Source organism: Lissotriton vulgaris, chromosome 1_1, assembly GCF_964263255.1.
Source record: "Lissotriton vulgaris chromosome 1_1, aLisVul1.2, whole genome shotgun sequence".
Classification (NCBI taxonomy): domain Eukaryota; kingdom Metazoa; phylum Chordata; class Amphibia; order Caudata; family Salamandridae; genus Lissotriton; species Lissotriton vulgaris.
The window spans coordinates 1,098,261,015-1,098,286,403 of record NC_141685.1 but is presented as its reverse complement, the minus strand read 5'-3'; the positions used below and the strand labels follow the sequence as shown (position 1 = coordinate 1,098,286,403).

The 25,389-nt window shown below is 46.9% G+C and overlaps 1 protein-coding gene across 1 annotated transcript in view; it reads right to left on the bottom strand.

Annotated features, from left to right (window-relative positions):
- RANGAP1 (Ran GTPase activating protein 1) overlaps positions 1-25,389 on the bottom strand; it is a 537,507-nt gene that overhangs the window by 151,138 nt on the left and 360,980 nt on the right. The window contains exon 11 of the mRNA XM_086963527.1: positions 5,799-5,982. Coding sequence (XP_086819653.1) covers positions 5,799-5,982 — 184 coding nt within the window. The remainder of the gene's footprint in view (positions 1-5,798; positions 5,983-25,389) is intronic.

Here is a 25,389-nt window from a genome sequence, read left to right as displayed (position 1 = left end):
GACCTCTCCTGAGAAAAGCGGCAACTGGAGTGAGATATTTGGTGAATACTCTCAGTGCCGATTTGAGCCCAAAAGGGAACGCCTTTAAACTGGTAGTGCTGACCCGCTTCTGAGACTCAAAGGTACTTTGTGTTTTTGATGAACGTGTATGAGGAAGTATACACCCAGAAAGTTCAAGGATGTAAAAAAAAAAAAACATCGCCTTACTGCATCATCAGGACTTCTTGCGAAGTAAGCATCCAAAATGATAATTCTTTTTTTTTTTTTTTTTTACTTGTTCAGCGCTCTCAGAACCTGTGATGCTGTTGACAGTGACTTATTCGTCAAGAGTATGGTCGTCGATAACAGTGTCTTCGTTCTCGAAGTCGATTGACTGCTAGTCATGGACTGCGTCATCATTGACGGTATCTTAGTTGTCTACGATGGAGTTGAAATAGTCGAGGGTCTCATAGTCAATGGGGTTTCCTTTGACGACTTTTTATCACAGGTGAATCTCTGTAGCGCTAGACTGAGGTTTCTCAGCAGAGGGTGTATCTGCAAGCGCTATACCAAGCGCTGTACCAAATATCTCATGATCAGGAAACTGTACAAGTCTCCTCTTGTGCACTGCCTTCATGGAAGTGCTTGGAGGGGCTCTTCTCATGAAATCTCTTTCTGAAGAATGTTCATTTCCTTTAGGAGGAAAATATCTTCGCTCATAAGAAATAAAGTCAGCCTCCTTTCTCTATCCTTAAAGTTCTTAGTTGAGACAGACTGAAAAATCTTACATTCTGATAACTTCTGTTTAGGATAAAGACAATAAATACACAGAGTGTGGGTCATCAGTGTAAATGTTCTTGCTGCCACAAGATAAACAGGTTTTAAAAAGAGATCTCTTCTCTTTGGCAGCCATGGTGATAGTTAGGGACAGTTGATTGACAAACCAAAAGACCGCAGTGATGCAGAAATTGTGACAATCTTTCCCAAAAACAACGGACAGTACAGTAGTGCTGAGGATAGGGCACGTTCAATACCAAGGCAAACTAAAATATAAATAATTTAAGGTGCACCAAAAGGTTAAAGAAGAGCTCTGAGGGGACTCCCTCACACACGACCAGTGATCACTGGCTGAAGTTTGGGTTCTTTGAAATGAGGTGGATGTGCTACTAAAAATACTATATTGCGGCAGGCATATGGCCATATTATATCATATACTGTATGCTTATATTTTACACTGTATACTGCTATTTTAATGTACCAGGGATTCCTAGCCTGACTAAGGGAAAAAATGCAGGCATGTGAATATGTAAAAGAAAAAATGCTGGAGAAAGACATGGATTCGCTCCAGGTGAAGATGCACCATCACCACTGCCAGATACTTTATGAACATCCGTGGGGCTGTGGGGACCCCCAGGAGTACTTTGAACTGGTAGTAATTTCCACTTACCACAAAGCGAAGGTACTTTCCATTGGTAAGAATATGTAAGTAAGCACTCTTACGATCGGGTGATGTCATCAAATGCCCTTGTCAAAGAAGGGGGGGTGATGACCTCTTAAGCGTGGTTATCCATAAAGGCTGATATGGCGTAGCGCTTAAGGGGCCTGCGATCAAGTATAGGCCTGAGGGATCCATCCTTGGGAATGAGAAAGTACAGCAGAGTATACCCCTGTACTTTAATGATGCACGGGGGAAGGCCTCTATAGCTTTCTTTTGCAGAACTGCCCAAACATCTACTTTAAGAAGAGGGATCTGCTTGTTGCTGAGCCGGTGTGACCGGGGTGGGATGTTGGGAGGGGTGGAATGAAGTTTAAGGCAGTAACGATGCAGTATTGCAAGCCCCTAGAGCATTATGTGATTTCCTGAAAATGGCGGAATAAATTCCACAAATTCTCATGGCATGCAGTTGTATCATCAGGAAGTGAAGCCTTAACAAGATAGAGGTCTAGGTAAGGGTCATCGGGGATGTACCTTGTAATGTCCAATGGGTTATCAGTAAGCCCTTTTACCAGTGGCTGGTTGTAGGTGTCAAATGGTTCATCAGGACTTCCCTGAGGAGAGCCCAAGTAGGAAAACCCCTCTGGAGAGTCTGGCTAAAGCAGCCGTGAAGGGTTAGGCAACCGTGTTGGTTGGTGTAGAGGTGCGTGTGGAAGAGGGACATGATTAGGTGCATGTTCTGGGAATGAATGCATGCAGTAAGGCACGTCCTTGAAAGTAAGTTTCCAAGGAATAGGCTCCAACGGTACAAGCAACTTGGTAGAGATCTTGCCCCTGAGCAGGGGAATGATGAGGTGTGATGCTTAGCGTCCAACTCTCGTTAGATCCTCTGCAAATGAGGCCTCAACATCCTACTCTGTGGCTGTTACTAAAGGCTTGTATCCTTCCTTTTTAGTGGGACCATGGTGAGATTTCGGAGCAGATTGTGGCTTCAGAGCACAAGTGGGATTCAAGGTACAAGTAAGGCTTTGAAGCTTGTACATCGCTTATTTGCCAAATAAGGCTTCAGAGCAGAAGCGTCTTTTGGTGCAGTTGAGCTCTTTGAAGCCAAGAAATGCATTGGCACCTACTTGAGACAATCAACAATCTCAGTTGGAGACTTGTTAGCATCTAAAGGCTTCTGTTGGTGCCAAGTGGAATGTGACAGTGACCTGTGGATGGACTTGCACCAACAGCCATGCTCGAAACTTGATTGCCATTTGACTGCAGGAGGGCTGCTCTGACCCCACATAATGTGAAAATGCCCGAATCGCTGGTTTACTCACAACTATCAATGTCGTTTTCACCCAAGGTCTGGTCTTCGATGGCAGATCCAGGTTATTTGGCTAGTTGTCTTTGAATTCACTCGGCAATTGTGGCTCCATGCAGGGAGACTGTTGCAGGACGGTGAGCCTCAAGGTTCAGCATTCTCCTATTGGGTGACGAGGGGATCTTCCTCCATGAAAATGTTTGGGGTACCAGACAGGTCCTGTTGCGGCATTTTGCTGTGTGCCCAGCATTGTTCTCTAAGACACTTTGGTGTTTTATTTGTCCAGAAGGGTAAGGCATGAGGAGAGGGTGAAGTTGTCATGGTTTGGAGAGAAACTAACTGCACTCAACAGATTATCGAATGGCATTGAGAACAATATTCAAACGATGTGCGTTCCATAAACCGTGATGCATTGTCAGGTGATGGGAAATCAAAGTGTGTTGGGCGCTGAAATGATGCTAAGCTAAGAAGGTGTTAACCGAAGACTGCAGACCTTAAGGCATGAAGGATTTCTCTAAAAAACAGAGCAGATAACGGAGCTCGAAGGAGCCACACCCAAGATGTAGATAAAAACACCAAATGATACATGAAGAACACAGCGAACTTGGAGCATACTAAAACATTTGAACTCAAAGGCAGGAAAAAACAATTGCATATGGTGTTGATGCCCATGCGCAATATACACTGAGAGGAGGAGGTGTCACAGAACATCTTGTGACTCAAGAAACTTCTTTGGAGAAACAACTTGCACATGAGAAAGTCCAACAATGGATGACAGGAGTATGCTAGGTATATTTATCTACAGGCACTTACACTATGAATATATAGGTATCCCCATTCACACCCAGAAGATGCTGAGCTTCAGCCCTCATGGGTTCTGCCCGGTTCTGTCCTTGTACACAAAATTAACTTGACAGAAACAACATTTACCAAAACAAGCTTTATTCTGGAAGTCACAACTTAACACAACCATGCCTGAAACTCTACAAGTTGGTCACATTTTCAGCTTGCCCAGAAGTGATGTTCAACAAGAGATATCCATCTTCCACAGGAATATGTGGAGTTGTTCACATTTGAGAACTTATTTCTGGTTATCAGACTCCAGGATGGCTCAGCTATCTGCTAAGACATGAATAAGACTGAGAACCCTGGCGGGGAGTCATTTTTATGGGACTGCACTTTCCCTGTGAAATGCCATCATAACTATGCTGGCATAGATGCTGTCAGGCTCTGACAAAAATCTCTCAATAAATTCTTAGCAACAATAATGCTAGCGGATAAAATGATACAACACAGGCCCCTGCAATCCAACACTGTTTGCTTTGGGCCCTGTAGTGGGCTTTCTGCAAAGATACATTTTGGTACCACACCAATTAATCAAATAAATAGGAAACCATGATATTTCAGCATATCTACTCAAACATAAATAATCAGAAGCAAGAGTCAAGGCTGTGAATGTTGATGTTTTCTTGTTTGTTTTTTTAAAAACACTGGCCTGAAAACTGCAACACTTGAAAATTCAGCTGTTGCAACAGATTTTCCCGCCCGCGAAACCGTAAACATCAACCAATGAGCGTCACTAAACCCAATTTGATCACTCAATCCTTTTCTATGCAGCTTTGGGAGCTTATTTTGGAGAAAAAAAATCAATGGGCCTGACACGTGGCAAGAAGTAATAACTGACCTCAGATAAACATTTCTGTCCTCTGCTTGAAAAACGTTCTGCAGCCCAGGTGCCTGACAGATTCGTATATGTAGGATGAGAGAAATTAACTAACCTCCTTAACATATATTTTTTGTTTTAGGTTCTTGTTTCAGAAGTATTTAAAAGGATACCGTTACAATATGAAAAAGTTCAAATGCCTTTCAATGACCATTTGTTTTTAGAAGCTAAGATTACTTTTCAAAGGAGGGGAAAAGGTAGGACTCCTCATTTTTGGTTCGGCATCTGATAAGCATGCAGGGTTTTAATTGTGATATTGAAAAAGACTAGAAAGAAAGATCAGCCATAAGATTTTTCAGGTCAAGCAACGCTCACACACACACAAAAGAGATCTCTAACCCCTCCCAAGGAGATGCACCAAACTGGACAGATGCATTATCAAAGCCAAGCACCCATAATAAAGGAGAAGTATATAATTATTTTTCAACATTTTGTTATTTGTGAAACATCTTGCCTTAGGTCTAAATTTCTTTCAATGCTTATGTAACTAATTTTGTGCCGCAGTATGCCTAATTCCACAGATGAATATGGCAACAGTGCAGCTGGGCAGTGAATTGTGGACAACAGGAATGCCTTTGTGATTTAGTGCATGTCCCAAATACTTGGCAACACTATAGTTTAACTCATAAAATGAGGTTGCTTCACTTACTCTCATATCAGAATGGACAGTAGGGAGGTTCAAGTGCTTAGCTTTAGATTGGTGAGCATGCCACAGGAAGCAATGTACAGTGAAAGGCGTGCTCATTAAATATTTAGGGCGCATTAAACAAGATGACCACTGCCATGTTCTTTAATTAAATCAATACCGACCAGGTGTGCACCCAAAGAGAATAACTGTGAAACACAGAATTTGTTTTCAAGCACACAGGGGGTAAGGATGCAATTTGGCATGGATTGATGCAAAGGGTTCTAACTCCACTCATCATTAAAAAGCAAGGGAATAACAACCACATCCATTCAAGTGAGAGGAACAGCACATGTGAGACATATAGGTTATGCTAAAAAGCACCTGGCTTTTTTGCAAGAATTGGAATTCTAACACATTCACTTTTCATTTGATACAAATGACCCCAGCTCCTTTAACTCCAATCAGCACTCAAGGCAAGCCCCTGGAGAACTGTAGAAGCAGCCACTCTAAAAATCTAAAATCTATGGCACATTCCTCCAAAGCCACTTCTCAGCAGGCAGAGAAAGAAGGAAGAATCCACTCACCACTTTTAAGTGCGCAGTATGCCTTTAAAACCCTGCATCCCTCCCCCATCTGAGAAAGATTTGGTGGCTTGCGAAATGCAGCAATGCATATCCTATCTGTCAATGTCCGTGCTGGATGCCATGTTCACCGAACCACCTACATGAGACTCTAAAATCTTCTTGGGGGGTGAAACGGGCTGATCTTCTCTATCCTCTTCATCCACATCATCGTCGTCATCATCGTCATCATCTACGTCCTCATCTTCCTCACTTTCATCTTCCTCCTCCTCCTCCTCTTCAACATCCTCATCATCATCATCATCCTCATCGTCACCCTCATCATCACTGCAAAAAGCAGAAAGTATATGAATTAAGAACAGTTACTGACACACAATGAAGCATTATCTATTTAAATCCCTGAGCTATGAGCGACATGACCATGCACAGATAAACCAGATTCCTGCAGCTATACATTTCAAGAAGGTGGAAATGTACAGTTCTACACTGGACTGCCGGCCACCATCTAAGAGTGTCTAAAACACAAAAATATTGTCCTGATCACAATCGTGGGGACTGGACAGACAAAAATCCGTAAGAGTGTGGTATCGGAAGGTAATCTAGATTTCCAGGTTTGTATACCTATACTTCAGAAAGACAAACTGCTAGGGAACAACTGAATTAGTGCTTGATTTAAGCCGGTGGGGTCGACCAGCACTCATGTCTGAGAACCAGCACTTATTTTTCCTCAACAGGCTAAACCGTAATAAGAGAGAAAAATAGAAAAGGAAAAAAAGACGGCGGAAGAGATAAAATGAAAAGCTGTGTCAGAGGAAGAAACCAGATAGAAAAAAGAACCTCTAAGAGTGAAATAAATTGGCTGGGAAGGTGGTGTATTAAAGAGGTAACAGATAGAATCAAGACTAAGCAGCCCTAGAATTTGGTATCCCTACCTTTGCAAGAGCTGGCCATAGGCTTCTAAGAAAAACATTGGGGCCGTCATATTCTTTTACAAATTAAGCATTGAACTATGCTCAGAATAACAGACACTGTCAACTTCACTGCAAAGCCTGGCCAGCCTAAACACACAGCTAACCTTGGCATCACAGTGTGGATAATCACATTTGTTACAATACGTTAAGTGTTTGAGGAAAGTCATATACTGATTCACAACTTGCAGTAAAATCGTAAATGTTGGAGTTGACTAAGCATGGGGTGAACATGGTGAATAAAATCCTGCAAGCTGCAGTACCTATATATGCTAAACCTCGCACAATGGGCTACCTAATTTAAAACTTAATTCTATATTTAGGCAATATGGAACCTATGTATCCAGTCATATAATAATTTACCTATAGGAAATAAAACAGGCAGACAAATTGCTTAGTTAAGATGAGATCTGATGCAATACGCAAGTGTGTTGCAACCTTAAAACACAATGGACAAAGAATAGCTAGTCTAAAAAGACTCCGAAAAATACACAAGTTTTTTCTCTAAGACTAACTATACCAAGACTACATACTCACTGATTTGAAGGTAGCCTGGACCAAAAGCAGCAAATGCTTAAAGTACGTTTCAATGACAGGATGTGTTTGTGGAGTAAGGATTAGTTACTTACCTGTAATCCTAGTTCTCTTCCAGGGGTATACTCATCAATAGTCATAAGCACTGAATAGAGTAGCAAGCTCATACCACTTCAAAGCGAGCGAGCAGAAATAAAGATTAAAGCACGTTGACACATATATCTTAGCTAGTATTAGTAAACAAGTTTTAGTGATGACTGCCCAACGAACAAGTTACTTACCTTCGGTAACGCTTTTTCTGGTAGATACAGTATCTGCCTGTGGATTCCTCACCTTGTAAATATCTCCTGCGCAGCAGCCAATCGGAAACTTATGTAGCTCTCCACGCCGTCGAGGTCATGGACGACGTCACAGAGGGTACAACTCCGCTCGCGACCCCACTGACGTCACTGGATCCATAATATGGCCTCGTCGGCGTGATGACGTCAGTTCCCTTTTTTTCCGTGCCCTCGAGGCACACGGACGGACCGACCTAACAGTAATAGTATACATAGTACACAGTATTCAAAACAGCACACACAGTGTGAAATCAATGCAATATGCATGAACATATAAATACATCCATTTAAAAAAATAAATAAAATTTAAACAAATATACCCTTAGCAGGTATAGAAGAGTGGACAACGGGGAGGCGAGTGGGTCAGTGAAGAATTGCGATTCTCCTGATAGATACATCTGCTAGTGGATTCCTCACCTTGTGAATAGATTCCCACAGCAGTCCCCACTCCCAGAGGAGGGTGCCCACTCTTCTATACCAAGAAATCTTGGAGGACAGAGCGCGCAAAGAGGCCATCCCTCCTCACCTCGCTATCCAAGCAGTAATGCTTCGCAAAAGTGTGGAGGGAGGCCCAAGTTGCCGCTCTACAAATATCCTCTACAGGTACACCCCTAGATAAAGCAGACGTTGATGACTTTGCTCTAGTAGAGTGAGCCCTTATACCCTCTGGAGGTTCCTTACCAGCAAGGGCGTAGCAGATCTTTATACACAGGATTATCCATCTCGACAGAGTGCGCTTCTGCACTGCTTTTTTTTTCTTTTCTTACAGCCAGCAAATCCAACAAAAAGCTGGTCGTCCACACGATAGTCTTTAGTCCTATTGAGGTAGAAACTCAGCGCCCTCTTAGGGTCTAGACGGTGAAGCCGCTCCTCCTACTTGGAAGGGTGAGGGGGAGGATAAAAGGTAGGGAGGGTAATGGACTGCCCCAGATGGAAGGGAGTTACCACCTTAGGCAGAAAAGCAGCCCTGGTCCTAAGTACCATTCTCTCAGCATGAATGGTCAGGAATGGGGGTTTCGAACTTAGAGCTTGAAGCTCACTTACCCTCCTTACCGAGGTAATCGCTACAAGAAAAACAGTCTTGAAAGACAGAAGTGTCATGGGGCACTTGTGTAAGGGTTCAAAGGGTGAACCCATCAAGTAAGTAAAGACAAGATTCAAGTCCCATTGAGGCACAATAAATGGAGTTAGAGGGAATTTGTTGGTAAGACCTTTGATAAAACGTAAAACAATAGGTGACCTAAATAAAGACGGTTGGTCCGGCAAACAAAGGAATGCTGACAAAGCCGATAAATATCCTTTTACAGTCACTACAGCAAAACCCTGCTGGGCCAAAGAAAGAGCAAACTGGAGTATGTTTGACAAACGAGCTCTCAATGGGTCAATAGATTTCTCTCCACACCAGGAAACAAATTTGGACCACCTATAGGAATAGATTGATTTGGTGGATAGACGCCTGGCCGAAAGAATTACATCCACCACATCAGGCGGGAGAGAAAAGGAATTCAGGTCGCCCCGTTCACTCTCCAGGGATGAAGGTGTAAGGTCTGGAGGTGGGGGTGTAGAACCTGCCCCTCCATTTGAGAGAGGAGGTCTGCCCTGAGAGGAAGACGGAGCGCCGGGCACGAGGAGAGGTTGAGAAGATCTGTGTACCACACCCTTCTTGGCCAATCCGGAGCGACCAATATAACATGGGCCCGGTCTTGGCGAATCTTCCTCAGAACCCGAGGGATCAAGGGTCTGGGAGGAAACGCGTAAAGGAGTTGTGAGCCCCAACTCAGCTGAAATGCGTCCCCCAAAGCTCCCTGTGACGGATACTGGAGACTGCAGAATGAGGGGCAGTGAGCGTTCTCGTGAGTGGCGAACAGGTCCACCCGAGGAGTCCCCCACGTCTGGAAGACGAGTCGAACCACCTCTGGGTGAAGCCTCCACTCGTGGTCGGCTGAGAACTGCCGACTGAGACTGTCTGCACGAACGTTCAGAACTCCGGCCAGATGATTTGCCATCAGACAAATCTGGTGGTCCTGAACCCAGGACCAGAGACGCAGAGCTTATCTGCAGAGAAGATGCGACCCCACTCCTCCCTGCTTGTTGACATACCACATCGCGGTCGGGTTGTCTGTCAGGACCTGAACCGACTGACCGCGAAGGGAAGGGAGGAAGGCCTTGAGTGCTAAACGAATCGCCCTCAATTCCAAAAGGTTGATGTGAAGCAACCTTTCCCCTGGAGACCATAGACCTTTGATTTCCAGATCTCCCAGATGAGCACCCCACCCTAGAGTGGAGGAATCAGTTATCACTGTGGCAACCGATGGAGGCAGATTACTGGAAGGGTTCACCCTTTGAACCCTTACACAAGTGTCCCATGAGACTTCTGTCTTTCAAGACTGTTTTTCTTGTAGCGATTACCTCAGCAAGGAGGATAAGTGAGCTTCAAGCTCTAAGTTCGAAACCCCCATTCCTGACCATTCATGCTGTGAGAATGGTACTTAGGACGAGAGACAGATTGCCCTCCACCAAGACCGATCCGCTGCAGTTTCTCTGGAGATCCTCACAGACTCCCTGAGATCTCCATGGTGCGGATACCACTGCCTGCAGAGGCACCACTGGAGCGCCCTCATGTGCCAGCGTGCATGGTTGACCAGCAGAATACAGGAAGCAAACAGACCGAGCAGGCGAAAGACCTTCAGGACCGGAACAACCGCTCCATTGTAAAATAAAGGAATCATTTCCTGAATGTCGAGAATCCTTTGAGGTGGAGGGAATGCTCGACAAACAGTAGTGTCCAGTACTGCCCCTATAAACAGGTTGCGCTGTGAGGGCACCAGGTGAGACTTGGGTACATTTATCGAAAAACCCAACCTGTACAACAACTGAGTTGTCTCCTGCAAATGATGGAGCACCTTCTCTGGAGACACTGCTTTGATCAGCCAGTCGTCCAGATAGGGGAAAACCAGAATCCCCGAACTCCTGAGATGGGCTGCCCCCACTGCCATCACCTTGGTGAAGACTCGAGGTGCAGTAGTAATTCCAAACGGAAGGACCGCAAACTGATAATGTTGCGACCCCACCGTGAAACGGAAATACTTCCTGTGCGACTCCAGGATCGGGATATGAAAATACGCGTCCTGTAAGTCGAGCGACACCATCCAGTCTTCTTCCAGCAACGACCTGAAGAACCTGCGCAAGGGTAAGCATCTTGAACTTCTCTTATTTCAGAGAAAGATTAAAGATCCTGAGATCCAAGATTGGGCGAAGCCTGCCATCCTTCTTGGGAATCAGGAAATACCGGGAGTAGCATCCCTGACCCCTTTCCTGCTCTGGAACCAACTCTATCGCGCCTTTCTTTAACAAGGTCAGAACCTCCTCCTGAAGGAGACGGAGATGTCCCTCTGAGCAAGCCCCTTGACAAGGAGGGTAAGTTGGAGGGAATTCCCTGAAGTGAAGAGGATACCCATTTGCCACAAGATTGAGAACCCATTGGTCTGTAGTGACCGATTCCCAATCCCGCAGAAAATGGGTAAGCCGACCCCCCACAGGACCATCATGACAAGGGCTGCATTGCTGCGGCGATAGGAGAAGAGGAAGAGGAGGAGGAAGGTTGACGACCCCGTGGACGACCTCCGTTTCTTCCTCTATAAGATTTATACAGAGTATTTTGTTGCTATTGCTGTTGACGAGGCTGCCCTTGCGAACGAAAGGATGACTTTCCGAATCCTCTGTACCTACGAAAGGATCCTCTGGGCTGGGACTGCAGGCCAAGAGATCTTGCTGTGGCCTTACTGTCTTTAAATCTTTCAAATGCGGCATCAGCCTTTTTACCAAACAGACCCATACCATCAAATGGTAGGTCCAACAAAGTAGCCTGCACATCTTGAGAAAAGTCATAAGACTTCAACCAAGCTCCCCTTCTCGTTGCCACAGCAGAGCCCATAATTCTTGCCACAGTCAGCTGTATCCAGGCCACTTTGAATGACCTGGCGCGCAGCAGCCTGTGTATCATCCAAAACCTCCTGAAAGTTCTTCCTGTCCTCATCAGACAGTTTTGGCAGCAACTGTTAAGAGGAATCCATCAAGGCATGGATATACCTTCCCATCAAGCAAGTTGCATTTGATGACTTCAGTTCCATACTCGCTGAAGAGAACACCTCTTTAGCAGACAGGTCAATCTTTTTTGACTCCTTGTCAGCTGGAACCTGCGGGAAAGCTCCTGAAAACTTCTTTGAAAAAGCAGCCTGAACCAAAAGGCATCTGCTTAGAACTCCTGCAGATGCACCGTCCCTGGCGGGCAAGCGTATCCCCCCCCCACACTACTCTTTGCTGACGATACCCTCCTTATCTCAAAGACTCCTATCGGCCTGCAGAGCCCCCTTAACAGCTTCCAGGAGTTCTGCTCACTTAGGGGCTTGATTATTAACACCAATAAAACGAAATATTTGGTTTTGAACCCCCCCAAAAAAATTGGTCGCCCCCCGGTGCTGAATTCCGTGCCTTTGGAGAGGGTGGCCGAATTCGACCACCTAGGAATCCGCTTAACTGATTCAATGCACTGGAATTCGCACATCCAAAAAATGATACTTGGGCATAAAAAGGAAGGTGGTGCACTTCTAAAGGAGCAACGCTCCTCTTCAACTAAGCCGATCGCCCCAGTAGTGGAGATCTACAAAGCAAGAGGGGTTAGTGCTGCTTTGTACGGGGCGGAGCTGTGGGGTACGTGCAAACTTGAAGCCCTAGCTAGGTCAGAGTGCAAATTTTTAAAGGATCTGATGGCCCTTCCCCAGAGCACCCCTTCTGTAGCCGTTTTAATGGATCTGGGTTGTAGATCGATTAAGGACCAAGCCCAACTACGTCCCTTGCTATTCTGGGCTCGCCTGTGGCGAGTGCCCGAGTTGGCCTCATATGCAGAAGCTCTGTCAGAGGTGATGCAAATGGAGGGCTGGTCCAAGATCAAGTGGCTGAGGGACGTGAAACGCCTGCTTGGGGTCATTGGTCTCGGCGAGGCATGGAAGTCCAGGTCTGCCCCCCCAAAGCCGCCCTAAAGATATTGTACTGGACTTGGATCTCTTGTAAAATCTCTACTGATTCTAAACATTGTAAAACGACTTTAAATTTTATGAATATTAAGAATGTGGTGGTTTACGAACTGTATCTAGATATTATATCCAACCCCCTTGATCAAGCCCTGTATTTTAAATTCAGAATAGGGACGCTTCCTGTAAATGAACTGATAGCACGGTGGAAAGCTCCCTATGAGCGTTCTTTTTGTGCGTCATGTCCAACGCGTGTCGAGTCTGTTGCCCATCTTTTCTTTGAATGTCCGGCCTACCTAGCCCCTAGGTGGCAGTGGCTCAAACCACTACGAAGCTGGGCACTCAACAACACAAAGTGGCCTTACGCATTTTAATGTCCGATACACGCACTTTGTTTGTTTGCGGTGTAGCCAAGTTCCTGAAATGGTCTTGGTTAATTCGTTCAAAAAGGCTTGCCTTGTCAATTTAATACTTGTCCTAACTGTTTTTACAATGTTTTTATCATGTAAATTGAATGTGCATGTAAATATAGATTTTTAGCCATTGTATTTCGCTTTTATGATATTCTTTTATACCGAAATAAAGCCTTCAATCAATCAATCAAAAGGCTCTCAGGTGATGGCTGAGCTGACTAAAGGAATAGGCTACTTACCAGTATGCATCTGTTCTTGGCATGTAGGGCCGCTAGCATTCATATCTTGTGCATAGATCGCCGCCTAGTGTTGGGTCCGGATGATTGCACCTTGTTGTCTTTGAAGTATCACGAGATAGGTGGCTCCTCCCCTGGACTACAGTGCGCATGGGCATCCTCTCCATCCTCAGATTGTTTTTCGCCATTGTGGCAGAGATGGAGTCCAATACAATACAAGATGACTTGTATTGACAAGATAATTCTGACTACTACAGCTGCGACAGGCACCGGGGAGGATGGGCGGGCGATATGAATGTTAGCGGCCCTACATGCCAAGAACAGATGCATACTGGTAAGTAGCATATTCCGTTGGAGGCATGTGGGCCGCTAAATTCATATCTTGTGCATAGAATAAATAGCAGTTTCTCCCTTAGCGGTGGTTGCCCGAGCCAGCTGCAGCAGCCTGAAAGAGGGACTTAAGAACAGCCTGTCCCACGGCAGCTTGCTGCTTGGAATGTATATCAACATATGTCCTCTAATGGAATGTTCGCAGGAAAGCCATGGATGCCCCTAGCTTGCGTGTGGAATGCGCTCTTGGGGGGACTGTTAGTGTGCGTTTAGCCTTCTGACAACAAATCTGAATACACTTAACAATCCATCTGGCTATACCTGATTTGGAAATGGGTTTGCCCTTGTGCTGTGGTGAAAAAGCAACAAAGTTGTTTAGTCTTCCTAAAATCCTTAGTCCTGTCTATATAGTACAGGAGAGCTCGTTTGGCGTCTAATGTGTGCAGTGATCTTTCTGCTACTGAGTCTAGATTAGGGAAGAAAAATGGCAGTTCAATAGTTTGATTAATGTGGAACTGAGAAACTACCTTGGGCATGAATTTAGGGTTAGTGCGTAGCACCACCCAATGTGCGTGAACCTGTATAAAAGGTTCTTGAATGGTTAGGGCTTGCAGCTCGCTAACCCGTCTCAGCGACGTGATCGCTACTAAGAAGGCAACCTTTCAAGTTAGTAACTGTATCTCACAAGAGTGGAGAGGTTCGAAAGGAGGTCCCATCAGTCTGGTCAAAACTATATTAAGATTCCAGACCGGTGAAGGTGGTCTTCTGGGTGGAATGACTCGTTTGAGTCCCTCCATAAAAGCCTTTATGGCGGGCACTCGGAACAGTGAAAGGTGTTGCCTGTTCTGTAAGTAAGCCGCTATTGCCGCCAAATGAATACGTATAGAACTGTATGCCAGATTGCATCTGTATAAATGTAACAGGTAACAAATAATGTTCTGGGTTGATGCATCCAGCGGCTTTATGTCATGGTTGGAACAGTAAATGACAAAACGTTTCCATTTGGCAGCATAGCAGGCCCTAGTGGTAGGCCGTCTTGCCTCCTTGATGATGTCCATACAATCAGGAGGCAGATTCAGATACCCAAATTCTATGACTTCAGGAGCCATATCGCAAGGTTTAACTGTTGCGGATCTGGGTGCTGAACTTCGCCATGGCTCTGGGTGAGAAGACTGAGTGTAAGACGCAGTCTTTGATGAGGCACCACGGAAAGTTCTAGGAACGTGGTGTACCATGCTTGCCTCGCCCACGTTGGAGAAACCAAGATGAGAGTCATCGAGTGCTGTCTGAGTTTCCGTGCCACCAGAGGTATGAGCGGGGCCGGCGGAAAAGCGTACGCAAATCTGCCTGACCAGTTCATCCATATCGCATTGCCCTGAGACCGCGGGTGTGGGAACCTGGCGGCGAAGTTTGGGCATTTTGCGTTCTCGTTTGTGGCGAACAGGTCGATGTCTGGATGTCCCCACTGCTGGAAGTACAGTTGCAGCACCTTCCACTCGTGCACCTGATGGCTGTGTCTGCTGAGCAGATCCGCCATCTGGTTGTCCTGGCCCGGCATGAGGAAACTGTTCCTCTGAATGGCCCACTTCCACATGCTCTGAGCCAAGTGTGACAACTGTGGAGAGTGAGTACCTCCCTGCTTCTGAATGTAATACATGGCCGTCATGTTGTCCGTCCGGATCAACACGACCTTGTTGCACAGATGTATCTTGAAAGCCTTCAGTGCCATGAAGATTGCCATCAATTCCAGCAGATTGATGTGCATCTTCTTCTGTTGATCCGACCATAGTCCCTGCACTGTATAATGAAGGAGATGCGCCCCCCACCCCAGGAGGGATGCGTCCGTCGTGAGCACTATTTGTGGTACAGGCTCTTGGAACGGTCGTCCCTTGTAAAGGTTGCGTGGATTCCACCAATGCAGAGAGTTGTACGCACGACCGGTCACCAACACTAGGTCTTTCAATTGTCCTTGAGCCTGATTCCACGGTCGTGCTAAACACTCTTGGAGCGGACGCATGTGCAGTCTCGCGTGCGGGACTATGAAGATGCAGGAGGCCATCATGCCTATCAACTGCAGAAACACTCGCGCCTGTAGTGAGTGTTGTGGCCTGAATTTGCGAATCAGCAGTTGCATGCTGTCGATTCGTACGGAGTTTGGCTGGGCTGTAGCTGTCCCAGTGTCCAACGTCGCTCCCAAGTATTGCTGTACTTGAGCGGGTTGAAGATGCGACTTGGGATAGTTCAGAGAAAATCCCAACCTGTGCAGAAGATGAATTGTGCGGGACACGTGGCTGGCGCACTGCTGGGCCGACTTCGCTTGCACAAGCCAGTCGTCCAGGTAAGGGTAGACATGAATGTGTTGTCTCCGAAGGTGTACCGCCACTGTCGCCAAGCACTTGGTGAACACCCTGGGAGCAGTGGTCACTCCAAAGGGTAGTACCTTGAACTGGTAATGCTTGTTCTGTATAGTGAACCCGAGGTATTTCCTGTGTGCCTGATGTATGGGTATATGGAAATACGCATCCTTCAGATCCAGAGTTGCCAGGAAATCCCCCTGACTGAGCAATGGCAGGACCTGCTGCAGAGTCGGCATGTGAAAATGTTCTGAAAGGATGTATAGGTTCAAGGGTCTCAGATCCAGAATGTGTCTGAGAGACCCGTCCTTCTTTGGGACTAAGAAATAGAGAGAGTACACCCCTGTTCCGTGCTCCTCTAGAGGCACCAGTTCTATGCCCCCTTTTTGCAGCATGCTTGCCACCTCTTGCTGTAATAAGTGTAAGTGCTCTGTGGACATAGGATGGTGTCTTGGTGGTATGTCGGGTGGAGTGGATGTCAGTTCTAAACAATACCCGTACAGGATAAGTTGCCTCACCCACCGGTCTGTGGTAATGCTTTCCCAGACTGGCAGGAACTGCTGGAGTCGCCCCCCGACCCGTGTTACATGGTCCGGGGGCAGTGACAAGACGTCACCGTTTGGTATTTGCTGAGGACCTGGTGTTATTATTTCCACGTCCTCTGCCTTTGGTGCTGTTACCACGGTATCCACCTCTATTGTTTTTGTTAAAGGTGGTCTGTGCACCACCTTTATTGTATTGTGTTTGCTGAGATGTTTGCCCTCTTGACGGCCCTCTACTACCTGAGCGACGAAAAGAACCCCCTCTGAACTGTTGAGACTGCAAGGCCCCCATAGACTTAGCCGTCTCGGTGTCTTTCTTGATCTTTTAAGAATTGTGTCAACGTCGGGCCCAAACAAGAAATCTGGGTTAACGGGGTGATTGAGCAAACTTGTTTGTATTTCTGGTTTAAATCCTGAAATTCGTAACCATGCCTGCCTCCTTAGCATTACACTAGTGTTAATAGCCCTGGCTGCAGTGTCTGCTGAATCTAGTGCACACTTGATAGAAGCGTTTGATATCAGTTTCCCTTCCTGAATCAACATGTCCACCCCCTCTCTATATTCATCAGGCAAGTGTTGCAACAATTGCTCTAGTGTATCATAGTGAGCCCTATCTTATCTAGCCAGCAGAGCCTGTGTATTGGCTATTATCCAAATATTCGCCGCCTGAGCAGCAACCCGCTTCCCAGAGGCTTCTAATACTTTAGATTCTTTGTCTGGGGGAGGAGCATCACCACTTGTTTGTGAGTTTGCCCTCTTCCGGGCCTTGGAGGCCACCAAAGAGTCCAATGGCAATTGACCACTTATATACGTAGGGTCCACAGGAGCAGGCTTGTATTTCTTCTCAATACGTGGGTTCACCACCCTTGCTCTGGTTGTGTCCTTGAAAATGTCATTGGCGTGCTTAAGGACACCCTTCAGCATCGGCAGCGTCTTCACTGATCTGTCCGACGTAGAGAAGGTATCCAACAGAAAGTCCTCCTCAACCGGGTCTGCATGCATGACCACATCGTGGTTCAACGCTGCCCTTTCAATCAGAGCGTTGAACGCCGCAGTATCCTCTGCGGGGGCTGTCTTTACTTGGTAAGACTGGGTGTCCGCCGTGCCTTGATCGTCTAGCACATCCTGCGAGTCATCCTGATTAGATTCATCAGGATAGTTGAATTTCTAGTCATTCTGGTCATCCCCCCCACCATCCCCAGTGCGTGTGGGGGAATGAGTAAAGGCTTGTCCATAAGGCCTTACGGACTCGAAAAGAACTGGCGAGGAAGCAGAGTCTCTTTTCCTCTTGAGTGGAATTTGATAGGATTCCATTGGCTTCTCCGGCAAGATCTTCCGTTTGAAAAGAGTGAGTCTTCCGGTTGCAGAGTCAATGTACAACTTCTTTGAGCTTTCAGAAGAAGGTGGAGTGGAACCGACGCCTTCAGGAGTGGCGGTCGTTCCCTCTAAGTTTTCATATAATTTTACCAGGGTCGGTGCCCTGTGCCGGCTTAGACGTTTTAGGTCTTGCAGTCTGACGCAGTCCAAAAACTATAGGTGGAGGCCCCGATGGCTGTTTGACTTTTTTCACGGCCATCGTCAACTTTGAGCCAGGTGTTAGGCTAGGATTTCCAAAATGGCCGCGGCTTGATGCGTCACATTCCAACGCGGCCATTTTGTGCTTGTCTTCGAGAACCTTCACCAGCATCAACCTGTATGCATTCGGACTGAGGGGCGGCTGCGACTCAAGTCTGTCTTCAGTGTCCATGCCCCCGAGGGCAGCCTCAGATGACGTCGCTCCGTCTCTTTGGGCCTTTGGCACCTTCTTGGATGTACCGATCTTCGGGTTGGCACCCTTCTGTGACCCCGAAGGGGCAATGACACTCCGAGCCTTCTTAGGATCCGATGGAACGAGGCTTTGCGAAACGAATACTGGTTTGACCAGTTTCAGTTTCGGTTTCGATTTGTCTTTAGTCCGTTTCGTTTTCGAAGGCGTACCCATCGAAGGCTCTGAAATATTCTTAGCCGGGCCAGATTGCGGGGCTGTAGAATGAGTATAAAGATCTTGGCTAAGGCCTTCCGACGATGCTTCGACTTGAGCCTTTGACAAGACAGTCTCACTTTCGACCCCCGAAGGTTCGTTTGGGTCTTGCTCATCGCTGGAGCCGCCCTCTGCGGCTCCAATGGCCATACCGTCGTCTCTTACCTCGACGGCTTCATCGTCTTCGATGTTCTCATCGTCTACCTCTTCTCCGAAGTAAGATTCTTGACAGGAGGCCGGGTCGGAGAAGTGCTCTGGTTCCTCCTCTTGGACGCCCTCGTCGTCCCCAGCCTCGAAGATATCCTCCACATCCGACACTCTCCGCGCCGTTAGTCTCGCCTCACGTCGAAGAGCGAGCGCCTCTTCCGACCTGAATTTTGAACAGGCCAAGCAACTCTCTTCGTCGTGGTCTGGAGACAGACATCTGTTGCACACAGGGTGGACGTCGGAGAGAGGATACTTTGCGTTACAGACCGGGCAACGCTTAAACGGGGCCTGGAATTCCATCGTCGATGTCAATCTTCGATCGGACCTAAAAATCTGGGAGCACACGTGCTCAAGTATCTGGGAAACCGGGTAAGTTAACTCCGAACCGAACGAAGTACAATACTGACGCTTAAAGAGGACTTCTGGCCTGAAGAAAACAAGTTTTTCCTATAGGTTCCGAACGAGAGTCATGGATCCACAACCGACTCCATCGGATTCTGGACCGGCGTCGAACGCGGATCTGACGGCGCCGCTAGCACCGAACGAGGACGAACAGGCGGGGCCGGAGATTCTCGATACGGGTCTTGTCCTGGAGTCGGGAAAGGAGGGAAACTTCCCAGCGCCGGCTATGAAGCCGATGTACGTGGAGTCAGGCCCGTCGGCGCTGACCAAGGAACTTCCTCGGGCTGCTACTGGGCTGCTACTGGTCTTCTTGCTCTGGCTCGGCTTCATCTGGATCCGAAGAATGGACCGAATCCGATGGCGCTAGCGTCGGTGATCGAGAGACTTCGACTTCAGGAGACACTTCCTTCTCTGGCGAGACTGGTTTTGAATGTGAAGGAACGACCTCACTACTGCGACGACGTGGAGAAGATGACTTCGGTGCCGGCTCCTTATCAGAATGACGCCTCGAAGAGTGCTTCTTTCTCTTATGCCTCTTCGACTTCCAATGACCCGGCGCCGACTTCGAACCCGACCTGGATTCGGAACGAGATCTTGACCTTCTTTTACTCGCCTTCTTATACTTCTTCACTTTGGCGATAAATAACTTCGCTTCCCTTTCCTTCAAAGCCTTAGAGGTCATCTTCCTGCAGCACGCACATCCATTGACGTCGTGATCGGAAGATAAGCTCCATAAGCAGTCCTTGTGCGGGTCAGTGATGGACATCTGCTTCCCACACTCCCTGCAGGGCTTGAAACCAGATTTTCTTCCAGACATCTTCGAAAGTAAACAAGAAGAACAGACAAGAACTATAATAACAATGTTACTACGGAGAGTCCCAAGAAACCGTTGGCGTCGACGGCGCGGAAAAAAGGGTACTGGCGTCATCACGCCAACGAGGCCCTAATATGGATCCAGTGACTTCAGTGGGGTCGTGAGCGGAGTCGTACCCTTTGTGACGTCGTCCATCACCTCGCCGGCGTGGAGAGCTACAAAAGTTTGATTGGCTGCTGCGCAGGGGATATTCACAAGGTGAGGAGTCCACTGGCAGATGTATCTATCAGAACTGAGCATCTGCCTGTGTGTCTGAATCAAGACAGTAATGGCGAGTAAAAGTATGGACAGAACGCCATGTAGCTGCCTTACAAATTTCTGCCATAGTAACATTCTAGGGAGAGCTGTGGTAGAAGCTTATCCCCTCGTAGAATGAGCATTTGGCCTTCCTGACAAAGACCTGTTAGCTAATTGATAAGCTACTATCATGCAAGAAACAATCCACGTAGAGATGGATCTTTTGGACGCCGCAGACCCAGTGTTAATAGGACCATAGTTAACAAACAAACAAACGGTCTGACTTTCTGAATGTCTTTGTTCTATCCAAATAAAACTTGAGAACCCTCTTAAGATCTAAAGAGTCGAGAGATCTTTCTGGAGGATCTGTAGGATTTGAAAAAAAAGTTGGCAAAGTTATAGTCTGATTAATGTGAAAGTCTGAAACAACCTTGGGTAGGAAGCAGGATGCGTTTTGAGTACTACTCTATTAGCATGAAACACAGTGAAAGGTTCCTTATAACACAGCGCCTGGATCTCGCTCACTCTGCCTTCAGAAGTAATGGCCACTAGGAACGCATCCTTCCAAGTTAAATGTTGTAAGGAAGCTTTGTGGATAGGCTCAAAAGGAGCACCCATTAACTTAGTCAATACCACATTAAGTTCCCAAGGCGGAGAAGGTGATCGGACTGGAGGATACACCTTTCTTAGGCCTTCCAGAAAATCTTTCACCACCGGCATCCTAAAGAAATAAGTCTGGTTACGTGATTTTCTGTAGGCGGTGATCGCTGCAAGATTAACTTTAATAGAGTTAAACTGAAGGCCAGACTTCGCCAAATGCAGCAAATAAGGCAAAATCACCTCTCTTGACCTTGGATGGGGTCATGACCGTTGTCCACACACCACAGGAAGAATCGTTTCCATTTAAAACCATATGATTTCCTTGTAGAAGGTCGCTTAGCCTCTTTAAGGTTATGCATATAGTCTAGATTCTACTGCAAGTGACCATACTGGATGACTTCAGGAGCCATGCTGCCAGGCGTAGGGAGGACAAGTTGGCGTGGAACACTCTCCCCTTCCACTTGGACAGAAGGTCTGGGCAACAAGGCAACCTCCTGTGTGGCACTTACGACAACTGAAGGAGGTCTGGAAACCACCACTGGCGAGGCCACTCAGTAGCAATAAGAATTATCCTGGAGTTGGTTCTGAACAACTTGTTGATCACTGCTGATATCAATGGGATCGGTGGAAAAGCGTACAGTAAGTTCTGACATCAATCTGTCAAAAGGGCATTCCCTTGAGATCCGACCTGGGGAAACTTGGATGCGAAGACTAGGCATTTTGCGTTTCCCGCATCTGCAAACAGGTCAATGTCTGGAGTTCCCCATGCTTGCAAAATACGGTCTACGACTTCGTCGTTGAGCAACCAATCGTGAGCCTCGACAAAGTCCCTGCTGAGGAAATACGCTTGAGAATTGAGAGAGCCCGGCAGATGAACAGCTACTATCGACAAGTCCCTTGCTAGCAACCAATGCCATATGGTCTGGGCCTCCATGGAGAGAGTCCTTGAGCGGGTACCCCCCTGCTTGTTTAAATAATACATTGCTGTTGTATTGTCTGTTTGAATCAGGAGGGATCGAGACCTGAACGATGGAAACATGGACTCGAGAGCTAGATGGACTGCTCTGAGCTCTAGCAGATTGATGTGATAGCTCTTCTCGGATTCTGACCATAGCCCTTGTACTTGCAGAGGGCCCATATGAGAATCCCAACCCTGGAGAGAGGCATCTGTGATCACAGTTTGAGTTGGAGGATCTTGATGAAACGGCACTCCTTTCATTATGTATGATCTCTTCATCCACCATCGAATGGAATCTTTGGCTGACTGATTAAGGATTATCTGTTCCTCCCAGCACCCGATATCTGCATCCATTGATCCTCTAAGCCCGGGGTCTCCAACCGGTTGATCGCAAGCTACCAGTAGCTCGTGGAGACCCCGGGAGTAGCTCGTGTAGCCCTTCATGGGCTATTTACTTTTCCGGCTGCTTTTGCCCGCCCTCACCCAAACCAGCTGCTCGGATTGGAGCTTAGATGAGGGTGGGGGCGGGTGAAGAGGTGACGCTCCTCTCCTGGAGCTGCAGACTCTTCTCGTGAGAGTCTGACTCCTGTGACGTCATCGAGGGCAGAACGGCACGAAAAACAAGGTAAACAGAGGGCAAAAGGGCACGAAAACAAGTGGAAAACAAATGAAACAGAGGGCAGAAGGGCACGAAAAACAATTAGAAAACGAGTGAAACAGAGGGCAAAAAACGAGGGAAACAGGGCAGAAGGGCACGAAAAACAAGGGAAACAGAGGGCAGAAGGGCACGAAAAACAATGGGAAAACTAGTGAAACCGGGCAGAAGGCCACAAAAAACGAGGGGGGCAGAAGGGCACAAAAACAAGGGGAAAACGGGTGGAAGAGGGCAGAAAGGCACAAAAAACGAGGGAAACAGAGGGCAGAAGGGCTCAAAAAACAAGGGGAAAACTAGTGAAACAGGGGGTAGAAGGGCACTAAAAACAAGGGGAAAACGAGTGAAACAGTAGAAGGGCACTAAAAACAAGGGGAAAACGAGTGAAACAGCAGAAGGCCACAAAAAACAAGTCAAACCGAGAGCAGAAGGCCACAAAAACAAGTGAAACAAAGGGTAGAAGGGCACAAAAAGTGAGTGAAACAGAGCAGAAGGCCACAAAAAAACAAGAGGAAAACAGTGAAACAGAGGGCAGAGAGGCACAAAAAACGAGTGAAACGGAGGGCAGAAATGCACAGTATTGGCTCTGATGAAATTAGGCTTAAAGTCAATGAAACTGGGCGTGGGGGGGTCTCTCGGAAAAATGCGCGAGTTGCTTCGGGTTCAGTAGCTCACGATGATTTTTACTGGCCAGAAGTAGCTCTGACTACACAAAAGATTGGAGACCCCTGCTCTAAGCACTGCTGTAGTGGACGCATGTGCAATCTCGCGTTTGGTACTATAAAGATGCACAACGCCTTTGACCCCAGTAGAGAGGACACTTGGCGAACTGTCGGGACACTGGTATGAAGAAGAAACTGACATTTTGTCCTAATTGATAACAACCTCTCCTCCGAAGGACACACGTTTACTTTTTTTGTGTCCAAGAAGGATCCCAGATAGTGAATCTTTTGAGTTGGGTTTAGTATGGACTTCTTGAAGTTGACCTGAAGTCCCAACTTGAGCAGAAGTTGAAGGCATCTTGCAAGATGATCTTCTAGTAGAGATGGGGACGAACGTTTTAGGAGCCAGTCATCCAAGTAAGGGTAAATGAAAATCCTCTGGTTCTGAATGAAAGCAGTTACCACCGCCATACACTTGAAGAATGTTCAGGGAGCTGACTTCAGAACGAATGGAAGTACTGCATATTGGTAATGATGAACAAACACTTGAAATCTTAGAAACTTGCGATGTCTCTGAGATTGGAACATTAAAGTATGCGTCCTTCAGATCGATGGAACTCTTCCAGTCCCCTTGATATGATGAAGTGCTAACATTCCAAATTTCTCCCTTCGAATGAATCTGTTCAACAATCTCAAATCCGGTATAGGTCGGTACTCTGCAGTGGCACCTTTCTTTCTCACCAGGAAGAAGAGTGAGTGTAGCCTTTGATTTCTCTGAGGTGGTGGTTTTTTGAATTTAAGAAGATATCCGTTCTGAACAATGTCGATGATCCACCTGTCTTTTGTCAATCTTCTCCACTCGTCCAGATATAATGCAATGCTTTCTCCTACCGGAGTGGACAAAGCCTTGGAGGAAGTACCGTCTCATTGTTTCTGAGGTTGTTTTGAAACTGAAGACTGCTGTCTGTTTCCACCACTGCCTCGCCCAGACCTGCGCTGTTGAAACTGCGATCTCAGTTGAGACTGGCCCTGGTTTTGCGAAGACCAGCTCGACGTTTGCCCATGCTGTTGAAAGGACCTCTTGTCGTAGGGACGAAAGCGACGGGGAAACTCCTTTTTTTCTAGGCCGACTGCCTTTAGAGTATCAAGTTCAGCCTTCATTTTGGCCATCTCATAGTCTGCATGAGATCCAAATAACTTTGTTCCATTGAAAGGCAAATTAACTATTTTCCTTTGGGCGTCGGGCTTAAGGCCCATGAGGCGAAGCCATGCTGACCGTCTGGAACAGATGCCATGTTCATTACCATGAGCTGCTAAATCCGCAGAGTCAGCAGTCGTACTAATAATTTGGTTGGCAACCAAACCACCTTCTTCCACAATCTCTAAGAAATCCTTCTGATCCTCCTTAGGCAATGGTCAGCAAATCTAGTCAGCGAGTCCCATAAAAGACGGTCGTAGCTACCCAGCAGAGCCACTACACTTGCCACTCTCATAACAGAAGCAGCTGTATTACACATTCTCCGTCCCAAGGAGTCCATATTCTTGCTGTCCTTTTCTGGTGGAGCAGATGAAATGGAAGTAGCAGACTGTGCCTTCCTGGCCGCTGCCACTATGAGTGAATCCGGTGGTGGGTCAGTACGTAGAGATAAAGGATCCTGATCTGGAGCATTATATTTCTTTGCAATTCTAGAGGGCTCCAAGCCCACTGAAGCAGGTGTTAAAAATGTCTTCATTGCTGGTTCTATCAATCCTGGCTTTAAAGGCAGGAGAGGTCTAGCTGACAATTTATGATGCAGTGTTTCAAATATAACGGAAGAGGTAACTGGAGGTACAGAGATCGTTATATTAAACTTGTTGGTCCCCCGACACAATACCTCACTGAAAGTTCCTAGATCATCAACGGGAGATATCCTGGAAGGTGGCGTTGATGAAATCGTGGGGGAATAGTCTCTGTAAGACGACCTCGTTGAGATGGATGTGGTAGGAGATCTCTGTCTTCTCCTAGGGGTAGGAGACCGATGAGGCCTACTGCGGTCCTTTCAACGTGAACGCCTGTCCACTGGAGATCTAGATCGTCTTGGAAGCCTACCAGCCGGTGGTCTTGAACATTCCAGAGCAAGAGGTCTATCACCAGTTCCAGGCTGCATCTTCCAATGACGGACGCTCTCCAACCATCTAGGAGACATGCCAACAGGAGGTGATTTGCGCACCTGAGAGCCCTACGGGGTTACCTGCACAATTTGTATCCCCATCAACGACGACAAAGAACTCCTTATAGACTGTGGAGACCGAGACGTCTGTCTATGTGCTTCTTTCCCAGGAACCAATTGCCTGTCCCTCGACGTCAAACCCGAATGAGCCACCATAGAAGATGCTT